The sequence below is a fragment of the Mustelus asterias genome, chromosome 5, assembly GCF_964213995.1.
Source record: "Mustelus asterias chromosome 5, sMusAst1.hap1.1, whole genome shotgun sequence".
NCBI lineage: Eukaryota > Metazoa > Chordata > Chondrichthyes > Carcharhiniformes > Triakidae > Mustelus > Mustelus asterias.
Genome location: NC_135805.1, coordinates 144436727 through 144458957, shown reverse-complemented (window position 1 = coordinate 144458957; position 22231 = coordinate 144436727). Strand labels below are relative to the sequence as shown.

The 22231-nt window shown below is 42.3% G+C and overlaps 1 protein-coding gene and 1 pseudogene across 3 annotated transcripts in view; one reads left to right on the top strand and one right to left on the bottom strand.

The window, feature by feature from the left end:
• Positions 1-22231, bottom strand: part of LOC144493861 (NACHT, LRR and PYD domains-containing protein 3-like) — a 76130-nt gene that overhangs the window by 41697 nt on the left and 12202 nt on the right. For all 3 annotated transcript variants that reach the window (XM_078213437.1, XM_078213435.1, XM_078213436.1), the window contains exons 2-5: positions 21560-21647; positions 20276-20439; positions 6978-7149; positions 6821-6886 (exon numbers count right to left, since the gene is read on the bottom strand). In XM_078213437.1, the coding sequence (XP_078069563.1) occupies positions 6821-6886; positions 6978-7149; positions 20276-20439; positions 21560-21647 (490 nt within the window). The remainder of the gene's footprint in view (positions 1-6820; positions 6887-6977; positions 7150-20275; positions 20440-21559; positions 21648-22231) is intronic.
• On the top strand, positions 10977-11180 carry LOC144494521 (U2 spliceosomal RNA; annotated as a pseudogene).

The following is a 22231-nucleotide window of genomic DNA, read 5'->3' as shown; positions in this document are numbered from 1 at the left end:
AAGTTTAACAACACCAGGTTAAAGTCCAACAGGTTTATTTGGTAGCAAAAGCCACACAAGCTTTCGAAAGCTTGTGTGGCTTTTGCTACCAAATAAACCTGTTGGACTTTAACCTGGTGTTGTTAAACTTCTTACTGTCAAAAATAAGTCACAGACAGCCCAAACCAAAGGAAATCTCTTCTGATTTTGCAGTTTTCTATAGGAAATTGTCTAAGGATTCTGATGCCTGGAGGGATTGGCGAAAAATTAAATACTTTCCGCAAGACATCAACATAACAAGGAGATCAGGTATTTGTAGATTACGATGTAGTAAAGAAAGTTATCCTTAATGCATATGGTTTGGTTGCTGAGTCATCCAGGCAGAAATTTCAAAATGGATAAAAGAGGCCTGGATAAACTTATACTGAGTTTGAGCAGGTGAAGCAAAATAATTTTGAACATTGGGGAATGGTGTTAAGGATAGAGAAAACATATGAAGCCCTTAGAGAGGTGATTCTTTTAGAAGAATTTAAAGATGCACTTCATTTGGTTATTAGGATGCATATTGAGGAACAAAAAGTTAAAACTGCTTGATAGGCTGCAGAGCTACTGATGACTACAAATTGGTCCATAGAACTAAACCTTCTTTTGTGTAATTATTTTAATTAAGGAAAAAAGAAAACAAATAATCAAGAAAGAGATGGAAAAGATGGGAAGGGTCAGGAATTTTTGCCTCAGATCAAAAAGGAACGTGCTAAGGGTGGTAGTGACAGGAGGAGGCCCAAGTGTTTCCATTGTAACAAAGTGAGACACATTAGGGAAGATTTTGTTAATTAACTGGAAAATCAGTTTAGTACGACAGCAAGAAGAAGAAAAACCAATGCTTTTAAACCTGATACACAAGCAGATCAATCATCGCCAGTAGCTGACGATACAATTTGTATTCCAAAGTTTCACGAAGGAAAAAGTACCAGTAAGAGGTATTAATGGAAGGGATAAAACTGTTTTTTTGTGTAAAGTTAACTTAAGAAGAAATTTTGTGAACTAAATTGTTCTGGTGGGAATTATTCCTAATTTATATGCTGGAGGAATAGATTTCCTCCTATGTTAATGATCTGCCTTGTAAAGACAGCAATCTGTCGAAAACTGTATTGCAGTTGATAATGGTGATCTTAAACCTTTGGAAACAACTGTGCATAATAATGAGACACATTGCAGATAACAAGCAACTGAAGGAAAAACTGATTAACACAAGAATGTTGAACTTCAAGCATCAGAAGTCTTTATAAAGTATTGTGGAAAATATCTAGAAGAAGAAAACGAAGTTCTGCTAATTCAGAAAAAAATGGCTGAGGGCAGAATTATGAAGCAGAACAAACAGAGTTCTAACAATTTGTCGTGAGAAGAACAAAGAGATTTTTAACTCGAGGCAAAATGGAAGAAATGAAGATGGATAGTATAGGGCGTTGCACCTTGAAAGGTGTTCCTGTGAATAAAACTTCATTGTTGAATCGTGATCAAGTTGAGCAAAGAACTGCTCCAAGTAAAATTACTGAGGTATCAAAGTCAATGAACAACATAAAAACAACCAAAGTACCTGCAAAATTCGAGAGAACCAATTATCAACCAGAAAGGCTGACATTGCAAAATGATCTGTCTGAGTCAAAAACTAGAGATATTGATTTAAAAATGCTCATCAGTGATACTACACAAGATGTAATAGTTGGAAGAAAGGCAAGTAAGCCGTTTGACGAGGATCATTCAGTACCTACTGAGAACTGGACTGAGATGGTTCAAAAACTGTGCAAAAATGTTGAACATTAGAACAAATTATGAAACTTCAGAGAGAAGACGTGATTGATATGGCTCAAACAGAGTTTGAATATGTTTCAGAGAAACAACAAGATCACGGCACAAACAAAGCAAGAGTACGATACTATTTTGAACAAACACAAGAAACATCTTAACGACATCCTTGAAACAGCTAAAAAGGATTGTGACAAAAGAAAAGAGACGTTAATGCACAAAACTGACATTTTGACTGCATTAAATCAAAATGGAAATTTACCACGTGAATTTGGAAAGTAGAGAATGGAATTGTGCCCACTATTGACAAAAATGGACAGTTGTACTGTAGACTTTTTCAGAAGAAAAAGAAACACAAGACGTGGATATGATAATAGTACCAACTATAAAGTTTGTTAAATGCTGTTGGGGGTGATTCTCCCAAAAATAAATTCTAAATGTCGAATTTGCGTAAAAACTGGAGTATATCCTGCTGGTATTTTCATGATGGAGTATTTCAATAATGGAGACTTTTGCAGGCCCGGAGACTTCAGTCTCGGGCCCGCTAATAAGGTTTAAATTGTATGGAAATTAGAACTTCCATAATTTATTCAGCTCCGTGCTGAAATCCAGCGCACGGGGACTCGCGGAGGCCATGGTGCCCAGCAGCGATCCCACGAAACGGCCTCCGCTCGAGTCTCCCATCCCACTGGGCTGCTTTTGTGTGCAGCAGGTTGGGAGAATCGCCCCCATTGTCTTCATTTAGTTAAATCATTGTAATTAAATAATGTTTATCTGTGAACTCTGAAAACTGGTATAATGTAAGATGTAATGTGGTTAGACATTTGTAACGCAATGTTTGTAAAGTCGATGCAACTCCAGTACAAAGACATTCACTAAAAATACTTATTTCTTTTGAAGGGGAATAATTAGAAAAACAAAGGTAGTTTAAGGGACTTATATCTGTATGGACAAATAGTATTAATATAATCTAGGTTTAATTTAACATTTCTGAGCCTAGAAAGAAATCTGTAGCTAGATTTCATGCTGAGCAAAAGTGTTTGTCTGAATGGGGATTAGTTCCAGTTACAGCTGTGATAATATTGTGTTTAAAAAGCTATGGTGTGAGGAAATATAATTGTTTTGGTCCTTGTAAGGGAAGCCACAGCTTTTTGTTCTTTTGTTTCAGCTGAAAGTAGTTGTCGGCAGTTGGAGTCAAACTAACTCTCTCTCAGCTCTGCTCAGAGAAGTTAAAGAGAAATTAGGTCTTTTAGCTTTGCTCTACAATAGAGTAATGCTTCAGAAAGCCAGCATGGTAGCACAGTGGCCAGTACTGCTGCCTCACAACACCAGGGACCCACGTTAGATTCCCAGCTTGGGTCACTGTCTGTATGGAGTCTGCACGTTCTCATAGTGTCTGCATGGGTTTCCTCCGGGTGCTCCAGTTTCCTCCCACAGTCCAAAGATGTGCAGGTTAGGTGGATTGGCCATGCTAACTTGCCCCTTAGCATCAGGGCGACTAGCTAGGGTAAATGCATAGTGTAATGGGGATAGGGTCTGGATAGGATTGTGGTCTGTGCAGACTCGATAGGCTGAATGGCCTCCTTCTGCACTGTAGGGATTCTATGATATTCTATTATTCATCCGACATAAGAGGAAACAGATGAGAAGCGAAATAAATGAAGAAAGGTTTCTAGAAGATCTAGAATGAAAGGAAACAAAGAAGAAACTGGGAAATACATCAGGATTCTGTTCAGGGGACCAGACAAGTTGCGAAAAAACTGGTGAGGATACCAGTGAATTTTTTAAAAAAAATTAAATCTAAAGTTTGAATGTCTTAATATCATCTATAAATAAATTAGGATCTATTGATAGGATATCCAAATTTGTGTTACAGTGAAAATCTGAAAGAGCTAATCAATAATTCTGCCACGCGGTTACATCTAAAAGTGGAATGGAAGTTCCGGTCAGCCTGGTCTTTTTGGAAAACATGAACTGGATTTCTGGAATGTGGATCATTAGGCGAACACATTGGTATGAAAGAAGACTTGAAAATATATTTTAGGAGTGGATTTTAGAAACTCCTATATGACAATCATTTTGGGAGATTATTCATAGAGGTCTACAGCAGAGAAAAAGGCCTTCAGCTTATTTTATCTGCATTGGTCAAAAACAAATCAGCTAACAATTCTAAGGGTGGGATTCGAGAACTGTGGATAACCAGGGAAATTGAGGGATTGGTCAAAAAGAAAAGAGAGGCGTACGTTAGGTCCAGGCAGCTAAAAACGGAGGGAGCTCTGGAGGAATACAAAGAAAGTAGGAAAGAAATCAAATGAGGAATTAGAAGGGCAAAAAGGGGTCACGAAATGTCCTTGGCAGACAGGATTAAGGAGAATCCCAAGGCATTTTATTCATACGTTAGGAACAAACGGGTTGTCAGGGGAAAAAAAAAATCAGACCTCTCAGGGACAAAAGTGGGGAATTATGCTGGGAGCCCAAAGTAGGGGAGATCCTAAATGAATACTTTGCGCCGGTATTCACAGAGAGGGATGTGTTGACCCGTTAGCGAAAATCTCCATTACAAGGGAGGAAGTGTTAGGTTTTTTTACAGAATATAAAGACTGACAAATCCCCAGGGCCTGATGGAATCTATCCAAGGCTGCTCAGGGAGACGAGAGATGAAATCGCTGGGCCTCTGACGCAAATCTTTGTCTCGTCACTGGACATAGGTGAGGTCCCAGAGGATTGGAGGATAGCTAATATGGTCCCGTTATTTAAGAAGGGTGGAAGGATAACCCAGGAAATTATAGGCCGGTGAGCTTGACGTCCATGGTAGGGAAGTTGTTGGAGAGGATTCTTAGAGATAGGATGTATGCGCATTTAGAAAAGAAAAAACTCATTAACGATAGTCAGCATGGTTTTGTGAGAGGGAGGTCATGCCTCACTAACCTGGTGGAGTTTTTTGAAGAAGTGACGAGAATGGTTGACGAGGAAAGGGCCGTGGATGTCGTCTATATGGACTTTAGTAAAGCGTTTGACAAAGTCCCTCATGGTAGGTTGGTGCAAAAGGTTGGATCTCATGGGATAAAGGGGGAGGTGGCTAGATGGGTGGAGAACTGGCTTGGTCACAGAAGACAGAGGGTGGTAGTGGAAGGGTCTTTTTCCGGCTGGATGCCTGTGACTAGTGGTGTTCCGCAGGGCTCTGTATTGGGACCTCTGGGGTGATCAGTAAGTTTGCGGACGACACGAAAATGGCTGGACTTGCAGATAGTGAGGAACATTGTCAGAGGCTACAGAAGGATATAGATAGGCTGGAAATTTGGGCAAAGAAATGGCAGATGGAGTTCAATCCTGATGAATGCGAAGTGATGCATTTTGGTAGAACTAACGTAGGGGGGAGCTATACGATAAATGGCAGAACCATAAAGGGTGTAGATACGCAGAGGGACTGGGTGTGCAAGTCCACAGATCCTTGAAGGTGACGTCACAGGTGGAGAAGGTAGTGAATAAGGCATATGGCATGCTTGCCTTTATAGGACGGGGCAGAGTGTATAAAAGTTGGGGTCTGATGTTGCACTTGTACAGAACGTTGGTTTGGCCGCATTTGGAATACTGCGCCCAGTTCTGGTCGCCACACTACCAGAAGGACGTGGAGGCTTTAGAGAGAGTGCAGAGGAGGTTTACCAGGATGTTGCCTGGTATGGAAGGGCTTAGTTATGAGGAGAGATTGGGTAAACTGGGGTTGTTCTCACTGGAAAGATGGAGGGTGAGGGGTGACCTAATAGAGGTGTATAAAATTATGAAAGGCATAGATAGGGTGAACGGTGGGAAGCTTTTTCCCAGGTCGGTGGTGGCGTTCACGAGAGATCATACGTTCAAGGTGGGGGGGTTACACAGAGGGTGGTGGGGGCCTGGAATGCGCTGCCGGGCAAGGTGGTGGAGGCGGACACACTGGGAACGTTTAAGACTTGTCTAGATAGCCACATGAACAGAGTGGGAATGGAGGGATACAAAAGAATAGTCTAATTTGGACCAGGGAGCAGCGCGGGCTTGGAGGGCCGAAGGGCCGGTTCCTGTGCTGTATTGTTCTTTGTAATCCCATTTTCTAGCACATGGCCCATAGCCTTGTATGCATTGGGACTGCAAGCACACATCTAAATATTTTTTTTAATGTTCTGAGGGTCTCAGCCTCCACCATGGTGTCAGACAGTCATTTCCAGACTCCCACCACCCTTTGGGTGAAAAAGTTCTCACATCCAATCTAAACCTACTGCTCCTAATTTTAAACCTATGCCCCCTTATTATTGATTACTCCACCAAGGAGAAACATTTCATCCTCTCTATTTCATCTATGCATCTCAAAATTTTATACATCTCAATCATGTTCCCCCTCAATCTTTTCTGCTCCAAGGAAAACAACCCCAGTCTCTCTAATCTATCTTCATAACTAAAAGTCTCCAGCCCAGGCAACATCCTGGTAAATCACTGCACCCTTTTTAGTACTATCACATGCCTCCTATAATGTGGATTCCAGAGCTGCACACAATATATAATGTAAGAGTTTTAACAACACCGGGTTAAAGTCTAACAGGTTTGTTAAAACTCTTACAGTGTTTACCCCAGTCCAACGCCGGCATCTCCACATCACAATATATAATTCCAGCATAACCTCCCTACTATTAAACTCCATGCTTCAGCTAATAAAGGCAAGTATACCTTATGCCACCTTAACCACTTTATCCACCTGTCCTGAGTGAAAGGTGCTCGGGGGATACACAGGAATGTGAAGTGAAGGTTACAATGCGATTATTCATGGACTTGTTAAATGGTGGAGCAAGCTAGAGGGGCTGAGTGGCCTACTTTTGCTCCTAAATTTATGGTTGTATGAATTATAACTTGAACCTATGCAGAACAGATGAGAATGGATGACAAATTCAAACAATATTTAACCCTGTTTCTGAGGCTTTGATTTTTGGATTCCCAAATTCTGACAACTAATTGTCCAGATTCTTAGAAGTGAAATAAATGGTTTGAAATCTCCCGAGTCAACTCTTACCTTTCAGGTTATTGGGTAATTGCGATAAACCTCGTGGGATGTTCATGTAAACAAATGGATCAGGACCTGATTAAAGGAATTACATTCATGAAATCAAATATGTGTAATATCGTAGTAAAATCTATATTGTTTAATCTACTGCGTAATCTTATCGTACCAAGTGTGGGTAATTCTCTCAGAATTTTCTCCAACTTTGGTAGCCCTCGGTGCATTTCCACAAATGATTCCCACATCACCCGGAGAACCAGAGAGCCCTTTTCCATCACCCGATCTAGGAGAAGTTTGGAACAGTCCGCCAGGTTTCCCTTCTCTGTGGTCTCAGTTACTTTCTGTAAAGAGAAATAATGAATATATTGAAGAGCAGAGTGAAAGAGAAAAACTGAGAATGAGAAGGACAGCATCTGCTCAGGGATAGTTGTTTTGAGGACAAGAACCAGTTCTGGACTGGGTCCTGATCCATTCTGAACACTGAATAAAAATCACATTTGATTCCATTATTATCAATTGCACATGAATAAACCAAACTTTATAATTTAAACTATTTGCAGAGAGTGAGGAATCAGAGGTCCAAAAATATTTTTTAATGGGATTAGTTTTCTCTGTCCTTGGAATGCCCAACATGACATCAGATTACTGACTGGCAATATGATCCACTTGTTTTATTGTGCTGCCGCAGTGCATCTTATAAATGGTATACACTGCTGCCACTGTGTCTCAATAGTGGAGGGTGTGAATGTTGAAGTTGTTGGGATGAAGTGCCAATTAGGTGGTTTTGTCCAAGATGCTGTTGAGCTCCACTCATTCAGGCAAGTGGAGATTATTCCATCACACTCTGACGTGTGTCTTGTAAATAACAGACAGGCCTTGGGAAGTTAGTTACTCCCCACAGAATTCCCAGCATCTGATCTACTCTAGTCGCCAGTATTTTATGCCTCGCCCAGTTCAAGGTCAACAGAACCCCCCCACCCCCAGGGTCAGGATAGTGGGGTTTCAATGATAGTAATGAAATTCAATGTCAAGAAGGAATGGATGTCAAGAAGGAATGGATGTCAAGAAGAAATGGATGGAGTCTTTTGATGGCACTTGTAATTGCCTGGCACTTTTGAAGTGTGAATGTTACTTGCCATGTATCAGCTCAAGCCTGACTGTTGCCCAGGTTTTGTTGCACATGTGTGCAAACTGCTTCAGCATCTGTGCAATTGCAAATTGTGCTGAACATAGTGCAATCACAGTAAATATCCCCACAATTGACATTAAGATAGAGGTATCTCCACATCCGATATTAGATAGAAGGATGGTCACTGGTAAAGTCTTGCACTTGGCCAGAAGGTTGTCAGGGCCTATAGCATTTAGAGTTTCCATTTATTTCATTAGTTTCATGATATCATGAAGTGAATAGTTAAAGACTGGCATCTGTGGTGCTAAGGACCTCAAGAGGTAGTCAAAATAGATCATCTGCTGGATACTTCTGGCTAAAGATGTCTGCCAATGTTTCAGCTTTCTCTTTTGTACTGGAATGTTCAGGTGTACTCGAATTCCTTTCATTGAGGAACGGGACATTTGCTGCGCCTCAGTGGTTAAAGTTTCAAATTTTTAAAAGTTTAAAGTATATTTATTGTCACAAGTAGTCTTACATTAACACTGCAATGTGAAAATCCCATAGTCGCAACACTCCAGACCTGGTCAGGTAGACTGAGGGAGAATTTTAGCATGGCCAATGCACATAACAGCAGGTCTTTCAGACTGTGGGATGAAGCTGGAGCGCCCGGAGGAGCCCCACGCAGACACGGAAAGAACATGCAGCCTCCACACTGACAGTAACCCAATCTGGGAATCAAACCCGGGTCCCTGACACTGAGGCAGCACTGCTAACCACTGTGCCACCATGCCACCCCCATATTATTTAATCATCCACACCAACCATGGATGAATATGGCAGGAATTCAGAGCTTTGAATCTGATCCATCGGTTTTTAGGTTATTTAACTTATGCTGGTTCTGACATTTGCTATGCAAGTAGTCCTGTGTTGGGACTTCACCAGTTTCAGACCTGATTTTGAGATATACCTCACGCTTCCCATGGCATCCCCTCCTGCACTATTCATTGCACCAGGTTTGATACACTAGCAATAATGGAGCAGAGGACATGCCCGGCCATTAGGTTGCAGATAATGGTTGTACACAACTCTGCTGCTGCTGATTGCCGAGTGTCTCATGGATGGCCAGTTTTGACTCAGTTAGTCTGTATAAAACCTATCCCATCTATCTCATTGGTAATGCCACTCAATACATCAAGGCAAAGTCAGGAGTTTACCTCAAGGAAAGTTTGGTGGTCACTCTGACCACTGTCATCATGGACGGACGCACCTGCAACAGGCATGTTGATAAGGAGGTCAGATAAGTTTTTTTTCCCCTTTCATTGCGTCGCTCATCACCTGCCACAGACCCAGTCTAGCAATTTTGCCCTTTGGGACTTGGCTGGCTCATTCAGGAGTGGTGCTAACAAGTCAGACCTTCCACCCACAGCATATGTACTTTTAAAATCAATTCATGGGGTGGCAGTGTGATTGGCACTGCTGCCTCACAGCGCCAGGGACCGAGGTTCAATTCCAGCCTTGGGTCCCTGTCTTGTGGAGTTTGCACATTCTCCCCATATTTGCGTGGGTTTCCTCTGGGTGCTCCGGTTTCCTTCCACAGTCCAAAGATGTGCGGGTTAGGTTGATTGGCTATGCTAAATTGACCCTCATGTCAGGGGGATTAATAAGGTAAATGTGTGGGGTTATGGGAACAGGATCCGGGTGGGATTGTGGTCAGTGCAGACTCAATGGACCGAATGGCCTCCTTCTGCACTGTAGGGATTCTATGATTCTATGGACATGAGCGTCGCTGGCTGGCCAGCATGTATTTCCCATCCCTACTTGCCCTTGAACTGAGTGGCTTGATAGGCCATTTAAGAGGGCAGTTGAGAGTCAACTACCTGACTGTGTTTCTGGAGTCACATGTAGGCCAGACCATGTAGGGATGGCAGAATTCCATGCCGAAAGGACATTAGCAAACCTGACAATCGACAATGGTTTCATGGTCATCAGTAGGTTTTTAATTCCAGATATTTTTGTTGAATTCAAATTCCACCATCTGTCGGGCAGGATTTTCTGCCCTTGCCACTTTCAGTGCTTCCTCCAAGCAGTGTTCTGTATGGAGGAACACTAATTCATCTGCTAGCGGGCATGATCAGATGAAACCAGCAGATGATTTCATTATCCCTCTTTCAATCTGATTAGTGAGACTTCATGGAGTACAGACTCCATGTTGAGGTTTTCCAGGGAAATCTGTTCCCCACTGGATACCAGTGTGCCACCACCTCTTGTGGCTCTTTCCTGTCAACGGGACAGGACATACCCAGGAATGATGATGGTGATTTGAGACATTGTCGGCAAGGTATGATGAGTTTCATTAGGTCAAGGTACTGACTAATCAGCTGGACAACTCCCCCAATTTTAGCACGAGCACCACATTGGTCAAATTTGCAGGATTGACAGGGATGGGAATGTCATTGTACCATTTGGTTTCATTACTTTTAGACTTTGTAGCCATTTGATAAACTCTTGAATAGCCTAGCAGGCCACTCAGTTTATCACATTGTTTTGGAGCTGGGGGTCACACGTAGTCCAGGCAAGGACAGCAGATCTCAGCTTCCAAACCACATTTTCTTTATTTTTTTTATTCCAATTCAATCAAATCAAGTCCGATTCAGAGTCTCAACAAGTTGAGACATTCCCGATCCAAGCTGACAGGACAGGGCTCTCACCTCCTGTCTTGGGCTTGATCTACATGATCCAAGCTGATTGGAGTAGGCACAGCTCCTCCTCCAAGGCTTGAACTCATTTGCATCTGAGCCAAAAGGCCGAAATGCCGCTTTTACAAATTGCTTCAAATGAAGCTAAAATGTAACCTAATGACTTCAACCAAGCACAGCATGTCGATACTACACTTGATCTTTATTGAATTGCATGTGTTTTTACGTCAATTAATAATGTTTTCATGGTTACCATTACCAAAACTAGCTTTCAATTCTAGATTTATTTGTCTTTTTAATTTCCACCATCTTCCGTGGTGAGATTTTGAAAGCATGTGACCATAGTATTAGCCCAGATCGCTTCTCTTCTCGGCCTTTTGGCTAAGATCAAGTGTAGTATGGATTGGATGCTGCACTTGGTTGAGGTCATTAGGTTACACTGAAGCTTCATATGTTTCATATGAAGCAATTTTTAAAAGCGGTAACTCGGCCTTTTGGCTAAGATGCAAATGAGATCAAGTCTTGGAGGAGGAAGTGCTGCCCCTCCTCCAATCAGCTTGGCTCATGCAGATCAGGCCCAAGACAGGGTAGAGGGTTGTATGCCCTGTCTTGTCAGCCTGGATCGGAACTCTCTCAACTTGTTTGGACTTGATTTGATTGAATTGGAAAAGTATTTTAAAAAATTAGCCCAGATCGCTTCTCGGCCTTTTGGCTAAGATCAAGTTTGAAATGAAGAGGATGCTGCGCTTGGTTGAGGCCATTGGGTTACATTTAAGCTTCATGTTCATATGAAGCAATTTTTAAAAAGCGGCATCTCGGCTTTTTGGCTAAGATGCAAATGAGATCAAGCCTTGGAGGAGGAAACCTCCCCCTCCTCCAATCAGCTTGTCTCATGTAGATCAGGCCCAAGACAGGTGTGAAGGCACTGTCTTGTCAGCCTGGATCAGAAATGTCTCAACTTGTTGAGACTCTGAATTGGACTTGATTTGATTGTATTGGAAAAGTATTTTAAAAAAATTAGCCCAGATTGCTTATCGCACAGCTATATGATGGATGTGCTCTCCAAAATGGGCTTTGGGGAGGGAATGCGCAATTGGATCCAACTGCTCTACACAGACATCAGTAGCGCAGTTTCAATCAATGGGTGGGAATCAGATACGTTTCAGATCAGGTCTGGAGTCAGGCAGGACTGCCCTCTCTCCTCCGTCCTTTTTGTGTGTTGCATTGAACCCTTTGCCGAGGCCCTCAGAAGTGACCCAGGCATCAAAGGGGTTACAATCCCAGGCAGCGGAGGCACAAGTCAAAGCCTCCCTCGACATGGATGACGTGGCAGTCTTCTGCTCGGGCCCCTCATCTGTTCACAGGCTTTTTCGAGTCTGTGAGCAGTTCGAGCTGGCCTCGGGGGCCAAAGTCAACCAGGGTAAGAGTGAGGACATGTTCTTTGGGAACTGGCCTGACACATCCTTTGTCCCCTTCACCATCAAGGCAGACTACCTCAAGGTGCTGGGGATATGGTTTGGAGCGGCAGGGGCATGCGCCAAAAACTGGGAGGAGCACATCGCCAAAGCCAGACAAAAATTGGGATTGTGGGAGCAACGCTCCCTCTCTATCACTGGGAAAAATCTTGTGATCCGATGCGAGGTACTGTCCGTGTTGTTGTCCGTGGCGCAGGTGTGGCCAATCCCCAAGTCCTGCGCAGCAGCAGTGACCCAGGCCATCTTCAAATTTATCTGGAGATCAAAGATGGATCGTGTCCGGAGGGAGGCGGTGCACAAATCTCCAGAGAACGGAGGGAAAAACGTTCCCAACGCCGCCCTCATCCTGATGGCCACCTTTGTGTGCGGCTGCATCAAGCTGTGTGTAGATACTCGGTACACTAACAAGTGCCACTATTTTTTGAGGTTCTACCTGTCCCAAGTGTTGCGGAGGATGGGTCTGGCCACATTGCCGCGGAACGCTCCAAGTAGTTGGACCGGACCACAGCACCTGTCTTTCGTGGAGAAATTCTTCCGGAAACACACCTTTGACCACATGGCTATCAAGCAGTGGTCAGCACGTAATGTCCTTGAGGCCCTGAGAGAAAAGGAGACGGCAGATCCTGTCGGATGGTTCCCTGAGCAGACTGTCAATGTCATTTGGCAAAATGTCTCATCACCAGAACTCACAAACAAGGACCAAGACCTGGTTTGGCTGGTGGTGAGAAGGGCACTCCCCGTCAGATCCTTCGTGCACGCCCGAGGTCTCAACCTCACCGCACGCTGCCCTCGAAGCGGCTGCGGGGTTGATGAGACAGTCGCACACCTCGTTGTGGAATGTGCCTTTTCAAAGAAGGTCTGGAGTGAGATGCAGTGGTATTTGTCGCGGTTCGTCCCGAGCAGTTCGGTGACGCAGGACTCTGTGCTCTACGGGCTGTTTCCGGGGACGCACACCGAGACAAATATCAACTGCTGCTGGAGGGTCATCAACTCGGTGAAGGACGCGCTTTGGTCCGCCCGAAACTTAATCTTCCAGCTGAAAGAATTGTTCTCGACCGAGCGTTGCAGACTGGCACATTCCAAGGTCCAGGACTACGTGCTCAGGGACGCGCTCAAGCTTGGGGCAGCCGCCGCAAAGGCATAATGGGGAAATGCCACCGTGTAAAGCGTTTCAACCGAGGTAGACCGAGGGCCGGGCAACTGCTGAATACCCTCGGTCTGCGTAACTGTGTGCCAATCTGAAAAATAACAGCACACAGCAAACTCTGATGTACGTACATAGTTTTAAGTAATGAAATGTAATGAATGTAATGCTTTGTAAATAAGCACTGTCTTGTACTGCAAAAATTATTTTTTTTTGCACTGTTTGTAACTTTTGGATCTGTCGTTTTGCAATGTTTTATTTGAGAGTTCTCTTTTGTGAATAAAGTATATTTTTGAAATTAATTTTTTTTTAGCCCAGATCGCTTCTCGGCCTTTTGGCTGAGATCGGGTGTGGTTGTGCGGGTGCTGCACTTGGTTGGGGTCATTGGGTTGCATTTGGGCTTCATTTTCACGTGAAGCAATTTTGGGGGGCGGCATCTCGGCCTTTTGGCTGGGGTCAGGCCTTGGAGGAGGAAGACCTGCACCTCCTCCAATCAGCTTGGCTCATGTAGATCAGGCCCAAGACAGGGTAAAGGGTTGCATACCATGTCTTTTCGGCTTGGATCGGAAATGTCTCAACTTGTTGAGACTCTGAATTGGACTTGATTTGATTGAATTGGAAAAGTATATTAAAAAAATTAGCCCAGGTCGCTTCTCGGCCTTTTGGCTAAGATTAAGTGTAGTATCAACATGCTGTGCTTGGTTGAAGTCATTCGGTTACATTTTAGCTTAATTGGAAGCAATTTGTAAAAGCGGCATTTCGACCGTTTGGCTAAGATGCAAATGAGATCAAGCCTTGGAGAAGGAGCTATGTCTACTCCAATCAGTTTGGATCATGGAGATCAAGCCCAAGACAGGAGGTGAGAGTCCTGTCTTGTCAGCTTGGATCAGGAATGTCTCAACTTGTTGAGACTCTGAATTGGACTTGATTTGATTGAATTGGAATAAAAATACAAAAAAAAAATTAGCCCAGATCACTATTATTAGTTCGTGACATTATTTTCATTTGGGCAAAGGCGTGATGGGGATCATAGAATCACAGTGCTGCAGTGCAGAAAAGGCCCTTCAGCCCCTTGAGTCTGCACCGATGCATGAAATCCCTGACCTGCCTGTCTAATCCCACTTATCAGCACTTGGCACACCATAACATTCAAGGCTATGGGCCAAGTACTCATCCAGGTACTTTTTAAAAGGACGTGAGGCATCCCGCCTCCACTACCATCCCAGGCAGTGCATTCCAGACCGTCACCGCCCTCGGAGTAAAAATGTTTTCTTTCAAATCCCCCCTAAACCTCCCACTCCTCACTTTTAACTGGTGTCCCCTCGTAACTGACCCTTCAACTAAGGTGAACAGTTGCTCCTTATACATCCTGTCCATGCTTCTCATAACCTTGATTATCTCCAGCAGGTCACCCCTCAGTCTTCTCTGCTCCAACGAAAACAACCCAAACCTATCCAATCTCTCTTCATAACATAAATGTTCCATCCCAGGCAGCATCCTGGTGAATCTTCTCTGCACCTCCTCCAATGCGCTCATGTCCTTCCTGTAATGTGGCGACCAGAACTGCACACAGTGCTCTAGCTGTGGCCTCACCAAAGTTCTATAGAACTCATCATTGACCTCTCTGCTTTTGTAATCTATACCCTGATTGATAAAAGCGAGTGTGCCATATGCCTTTTTTACTACCCTATTTACCTGCCTGTCCACCTTCAGAGATCTATAGACGAAAAAACAAAGGTCCCTTTGTTCTTCGGAACTTCCCAGTGTCAGATCTTTCACAATATACTCCTTGTCAAATTAATCCTTCCAAAGTACATCACCTCTCACTTTAAGGTTAAATTCCATCTGCCACTTATACGCCCATTTGACCATCTCGTCTACATCTTCCTAGCCCAAGACACTCAACCTCACCGTTAACCACCTGGCCAATCTTTGTGTCATTGGCAAACTTGTTTTCTTCATTTCCGTCCTGAATAGTCTCCCCCTCATTGAGTGTGTCCCCAGTTCTAGATTCCCCAACCAAGGAAAACATTCTTCCCGTGTCTAGTCTGTCCAGCGCGGTTAAAGTTTTATACATTTCAATCAGATCCCCTCTCATCCTTCAAAACTGTAGCGAATACAGGGTCAATCAAACCAATCTCTCCTCACAGGACAATCCTGCTAATCCTGGCATAAGCCTCGTGAATCTCCGCTATACTCTCTCTATGGCAAGTGTATCCTCTCTTCGGTAGGGAGACCAAAACTGCATGTAATACTCCAGTTGTGGTCCAGCCAAGGCCCTGTATAACTGCAGTAAGACATCTCTACTTCTGAACACAGGTCCTCTTGCAATGAAGGCAACATTTCATTTGCCTTTCTAATTGCTTGCTGCACCTATCCCTCCAGTTTCACTAACTGGTGTACAAGGACACCCAGACCCCTGTGTATGTTCATACTGCCTAGTATATCACCATTTAAATATTATTCTCCCTTTCTGTTTTTCACACCAACTTGTATAACCTCACATTTAGTAGCATTGTGTTGTATCGGCAACGTTTGCGCCCACTCACTCAACGTGTCTAAATCACATTAAAGCCTCTTTGCATCCTCAATTCCGCCTAGTGCTGTGTCATCACCAAACTTCCAATCTTCCAAGGTGGCGCCGGAGCGAGGTGACTCCTTGCAAGCTGTGCCCAGCATACCTTCTAATTCTATCTTTTACTCTCGTTCTATGTTTCCAAAACTTCATTCTAACTCTTTTAAACTCTCGAACAATGACACCCTAGCTAGGACTGTAACACTACATTCTGCAGTCTCACGTTTCCTTTTCTACGAACGGTATGTTTTGGCTGTAAAGCATGCAAGAAACAAACTTTTTCACTATGTTAATACATGTGACAATAATAAATCAAATCAAAAAACTTGAAAATGTTACATTTGACTCCCTCATCCAGATCATTTACATATGTCACCAACAGCTGGAGCCCAAGCACTGACCTGGTGGTACCCCATAAGTCACTGCCTGCCATTTATTCTCACTATCTTTCCTGTCTGTAAACCCCCAATTGCTGATCCATGCTAACAGATTACTCCTAAATCATGTGCTTTAATTTTGTCCACTAACCTCTTAAGTGGAACCATATCAAAAGCTTTCTGAAGTCCAAATACACCACTTCCACTGTTCTCCCCATCTACTGGGTAGATCCACAAAAATCTCCAGATTTATTAAGCATGATTTGCCTTCCATAAATTCATGCCGGTCTTCTTCAATCCCGATAACATTTTCCAAATGTTCTTTTTAATCATGTCATCATCACTGTCAGGCTAATTGGTGTGTAATTCTCCATCTTTTCTCTCACTCCTTTTTAAATAGTGGGGTTACATTTGCCACACTCCAATCTGTAGGAGCTGCTCCAGAGTCTATAGAATTTTAGAAAATGACCGACAATGCAATCAATATTTGCAGGGCCACTTCCTTTAATATTGAGATGTAGATTATCCTGGTGATCTGTCAGTCTTTAAACTCATTAATTTCCCCAGCACATTTTTCTTACTCATACTGATTTCCTTCAACTCTGTCCGCTCACTGGACCCTTGGTTCCCTAACATTTGAGAGGCTTTGTGTGCCTTCTTTTGTGATGACAGAACCAAAATTCAATTCTTCTGCCAATTTTTTTTTTCAATACAATTTTCCCAGCTTCTGATAGAAGAGACCTACATTTGTATTTGCCAATCTTTTTCTCTTCACATATTTGTAGAAACTTCTATGGTCAGTTTCTATTCTGCCTGCAATTTAATCTCAATCTAATTCTTTCCACTTGATCAAATTTGCTGAATTTTAAAATGCTCCCACCCTCAGTTTTGCTACTTAATCTAGCAATGTTATATGGCTCCTCATTGGTTTTAATATGATCCTTTATTTTGTAAGCCATGGTTCAGCTACATTTCCTCAATTATTTTTGTGCCAGGCAGAATGTAATAATTGTAATTTGTACACCAATACTTCAAATATAAAGCATTTCCTTTCATCAACCCCTTTAGTAAGATTCCAAATCTGTCCCTGATAATTTGCGACTCATACCCTCTCAGTTTTATTTGCTCAGAAAACCTAGCTTTAGATTTAAATATTTCACTCTCCATCTTAAGGAAGAATTCTATCATTTAATGATCGTTCTTCTGCAAGGGACCCGCACAGCAACATTGTTAATTAATACTCATTGTACAGTACCCGATCTAGAATATGCTGTTCTCCGGTTGGCTCCTCAAAGTATTGGTCTAAAAAAAAAACCATCACGTATATATTCCAGGAACTCCCCCTCCACTATAACATTGTTAGTTTGGTTTGTCTTGTCCAAATTAGAGTCACCCATGATTACAGTTATGATTTTATGAATCTCAGATTTCTAGTTCAATATCTTCCCTTTTCGACCAGGGAGGAGGATTCAAGGTACTCGGATGAGCACTTGAAGTGTAATAATATTCAAGGCTATGAGTCAAGTGCTAGAAAGTGAGATTAGTGTAGACGTAATGTAGCATTGTCGTTACAGATTCAATGGGCTGAAGGGCCTCTTCTGTACGGTATGACTATGTAATTCTTTGACTTAAGCTGCACCATTCCATGACATCAGATCACCACCACCTTCTAAAGTGCAATATGGAATAGGCAATAACATCTGACTTAGATGGCAACAAGCACATCTTGGGAAAAATAGAATAAAGAAAAAGGTCAACTTTTTGAAAGGGGCAAGGAAATTTACCTGGTTGTCAGCAGTTTGAACACTTTAACGTGGTCATGCACATAAAGCAAGGATGTTACCAGAGTTGAGCAATTATTGCTAATGTGGGGATGTGAGAATTTTGGAATAAGTTCACTCGAGCTGAGTAGATTAAGGGATTTGTTGGTGAAAATTTAAGATTCTGAAAGCAGGTAATGAAATAAATGTACATCAAAAATGGGAAGCAGTTGGGATTTCCAGCCCCAAAGTTTTCATTTGTGTTTGACACATTTCCATCATTTTAATTCTGTTTTAAACTCCCTTTCTCGCACATAGCCTTTATGTTACCTCTGCACTCTCCTTTTTCTAGTGTCATGAAAATTATTTCCCTTTTTTCAGAATTATACCTAAATCGTCTGTCCTATTTACAGACACTGACAGATCCTTTGGCTATTTTCACCTCTTCAGAATATTGTTTCAAATTCACAATATTTGCTGTGTTTATCTCTTTCTTATTTCCCAGTTTCTTTCCTGTCAAATTCTACAAAGATCTAATTTTGCAATCACTCGCATTAGTAGTAGAGTGGAAATAAAATCATATGGTGGCGTGCATTTAACAGCAAATTATGTATTTGAATGAGTGAGGTAATCGTTCCTACTCCTAATATCAGGATTTTTCTGGGATGCAACAATTAGCCTTATACTCGACTACAGTACTGAGGATTGCTGAATTATTGGAAGTGCTGTCTTTCAGATGAAACATTAACACAAGATACAATCTGCCCATTCTAGCAGATGTAAAAGATCGCATAGCATTATTTCAGAAGAGTCGGAGATTTATTCCTCAATCAACCTTGTGAAAACATAACATTGTCTATTCATTGTCACATTGCTGCTTATGGGACTTGGATGAATGAAAATTGGCTGCCATGTTTCCTAATTACAATTACTACAATTCAAAATAAGTTCATTGATTATAAGGAGCTTTGAGATGGCTGGTAGATGTGAAAAACACTATATAAATCAAAGTATTTCTTTTTATTTCTGATGTGACTCTGTAATCCTAGATGCCTCAGTTCAAAATAATTATTGAAGGGACCGGATTTGGAATTACTGGGTACTTTGGACACATTCTGCAGCCTTCATCATTCCAGATGGTAAAAGTCGGGGTTTTGGAGGTTCTGACCTATAAGATAATGAAGGGGCTGGATAGGGTAGAGGTGGAGAGATTCTTTCCACTTAGAAAGGAAGCTAGAACTAGAGGGCACAGCCTCAAAATAAAGGGGGGTCAGTTTAGGACAGAGTTGAGGAGGAACTTCCTCTCTCAGAGGGTGGTGAATCTCTGGAATTCTCTGCCCACTGAAGTGGTGGAGGCTACCTCGTTGAATTTGTTTAAAATCAGGGATAGATGGATTCCTGATCGGTAAGGGAATTAGGGGTTATAGGGATCAGGCGGGTAAGTGGAACTGATCCACTTCAGATCAGCCATGATCATATTGAATGGCGGGGCAGGCTCGAGGGGCTAGATGGCCTACTCCTGCTCCTATTTCTTATGTTATGTTCTTATGATGGTGGGGGTTCAGTCATGTGGCTGAACGTCAAGCAGAGATGAACTTGTGTGGCAGGAATATCACTAACCACTTGTCTAATTCTTGCTGCAGAGTTACAAATTGAGTTGCACATTCTATCAGCAGCAAACATCTCCACTTCTGACCATTTGAAGGAGGAAAGGTCATGAAGCAGCTAGAGATTTTCGTGGAGAACACACATCGTTGAGGAACTCCAAAATCTGTGTCACAAGTCTGCCATCATTGGCCTCGAACAATCATGATCATCTTTGTGCTCGGTATGACTGCAGCTATCACAGAGCTTTACACAGTTAATGATTCCATTGTACTGCATTTCTTGATGCTGTTTGATCAAATAATGCCGTCATATCAGGGGCAGACACTCATGTTGCTCCATGAATGGCTTAAGGCTGCAATGAGATCAGGAGCCAAGTGGTCCTGGCAGTACCTAAAATGAGCATGTTATTACAGAGTATGTGCCACATTAAAGCACTGTCAATGGCACCATTTATCTCTTTGCTACTCAGTGAGAGTACGCTGACAGGGTGCCTGTTTTCCAGATGGATGTGTCCTGTTTTGGGCAGACTGGATAAATGTAAACATTTTTCTACATTGATGGGTAGATGCCAGTGGTGTAGCTGCACTGAGCTGGGGGTCTGAGGAGAGCGGAAAGACACGTTGGTCTTCTTTCGTCTAGTAATTTAGTTTTTACTAATTCCATCAGATCCGTGATGTTAAAATGGACAAAAATCACTGAACCCACTATATCCCGCACTTACATGACTTGTTTTTACACCAATATGGCTGTATTCTGTTAAAGTCAGACAGAGTCTCGCCACTCCTTCAATCGCCTGTTCTAGTCTATCCCGGTAGAATTGCGTCAACTTCAACAGTTGGTCATCGTCACACTTTGCCAAGAACTCTGTGATCTTACAGCTTGGATCTGTGAAGACAAATGGAAAAAAAATGAAACACATTTTGGAGTTCCTATTTAGACTGTTTCAATTCCTTGTAAACTTATAACACACAAAAACATCCTGTGAGCCATATTATGAAACATCTTTCAAAAAACATTGTGATATTTTACCTAATTTGTGACAAAACCCCATATACCCAGTTCGGCTCCAAATCACTTAATACCCCTGGTTAAGAAAAAGCTTCTTGATCTCAAATTTCCAGTGTGAATTGCCTTTGTGCAAGAAATTCCTGCATTTAGAAGAATTTTCCAATTTCACTCCTGAAAGGTCATGCCTTTATTTTCACTGCAATCGCCATCTAGAAATTCAGGAGCTTGTCTCCCTTGTAACATAACGCCTCCCCCTTTGTGTTCTTGTCCTCTGGATACAAGGGCCAGCACTACATTGTTTGTTTTTTTCTCTTTTCTCATGATATTTTAATAACCTACATTCATGAATTTCCAAGTTTATCTCGAGCTTCAAAATTTCTAGCTTTTCCCCATTTGGAAAGGGCCCTGTTCTATCCCGTTTTCAAAGTGGATGATCTCATATTTGCCTGCATTGTAATCTATTTGACACAATTGTGCCAATTTACTTAATTCACTGATACCTCTTTGCATATTTCCAACGACACTGCCTACAATGTTGCAAAACCTTTGTGTCATAATCAGATTTTGATGCGCGATATTTAATTCCAATATCGAGATTGTCAATAAATATGGTGAATAATTGAGAGCCTAACACAGATCCTTCTATAACAAGGCAAGTTGCATCCTGCCAGTCAGCCTAAATGTCCAATTACATACACTCCATCTCCTGTTACTCTGTAAATTTCATAACAAAGTGAATAATTTTCCATCAATTCCATGATTGAAACTTTCATAAAAAGTTTGTCCAAATGCTTTGAGTGTCCATAAAACCAATGCCCTGAGATATACCCTATCCATTGCTTTCAGCCCATCTTCAAGTAATATATCTGCTTAACTGGTTTATAATTCTCAGTGGTCATGTATTTCCACCTTCTTGTGTTAGCTGCAGGCTTTTGCATTAGATTTGGATTTATTAACGGGAGAGTGATTTTCTTTTTCGGGTATTTTCTGAACCTACCATTGTCCAATGTCATCCTTTTTGAAGATGTTGGATATTCTCCCCTACGGAAACCTTCAGCCATGGCTGTGACTGGTGTTTTCAGGCTCTGAAATAAATAGATTAATAGAAGGGTTAAATAGAAACAGAAAAGTGAAAATGCCTTGTTTGTAACTTTAAACAGTGAGTTGACATCCAGAATGTTTTTTCTGGAAGATTTTTTAACATTTACAATCTCACAAAAAACATAAATATGACTGGAAGATCTAACAGTCACTCCACAGTCTAACTGTTCTAGCGACTGTTCTGTGGACAGTGTTCTTGTGGAGTCTTCTGTTCTAGTGGAGAGTGACAGTCTCTCCACAGTCATTGTTCAACCGGGGCAAGGGAGAGAGGAGCGATTTGTGGCTGCAGTGAAAAGTGTAAGGGATTAACTTTATTTTCATTACTTTTTCGCAGGTTTCTTTTTTACGAGTTTAAGGGGAAGCGGAAGTAGGCCGGACGAAAGGTGACCTGGGAAGAAAAAAAACCAACTTTTTTTATAAGCGCGCGGGAGGTTTAAAAAGCAGGCCGCTCTATCCAGTGGGCAGCGTTGTGAGCAGGCGGCGGAGTGAGAGGGAGCAGAGTGAAGGCTGAAGGGCTTTGGCTCAACGGGCTTAGTCGGAGACCGGTGAGGCAGGGTAGGTTCAGTTA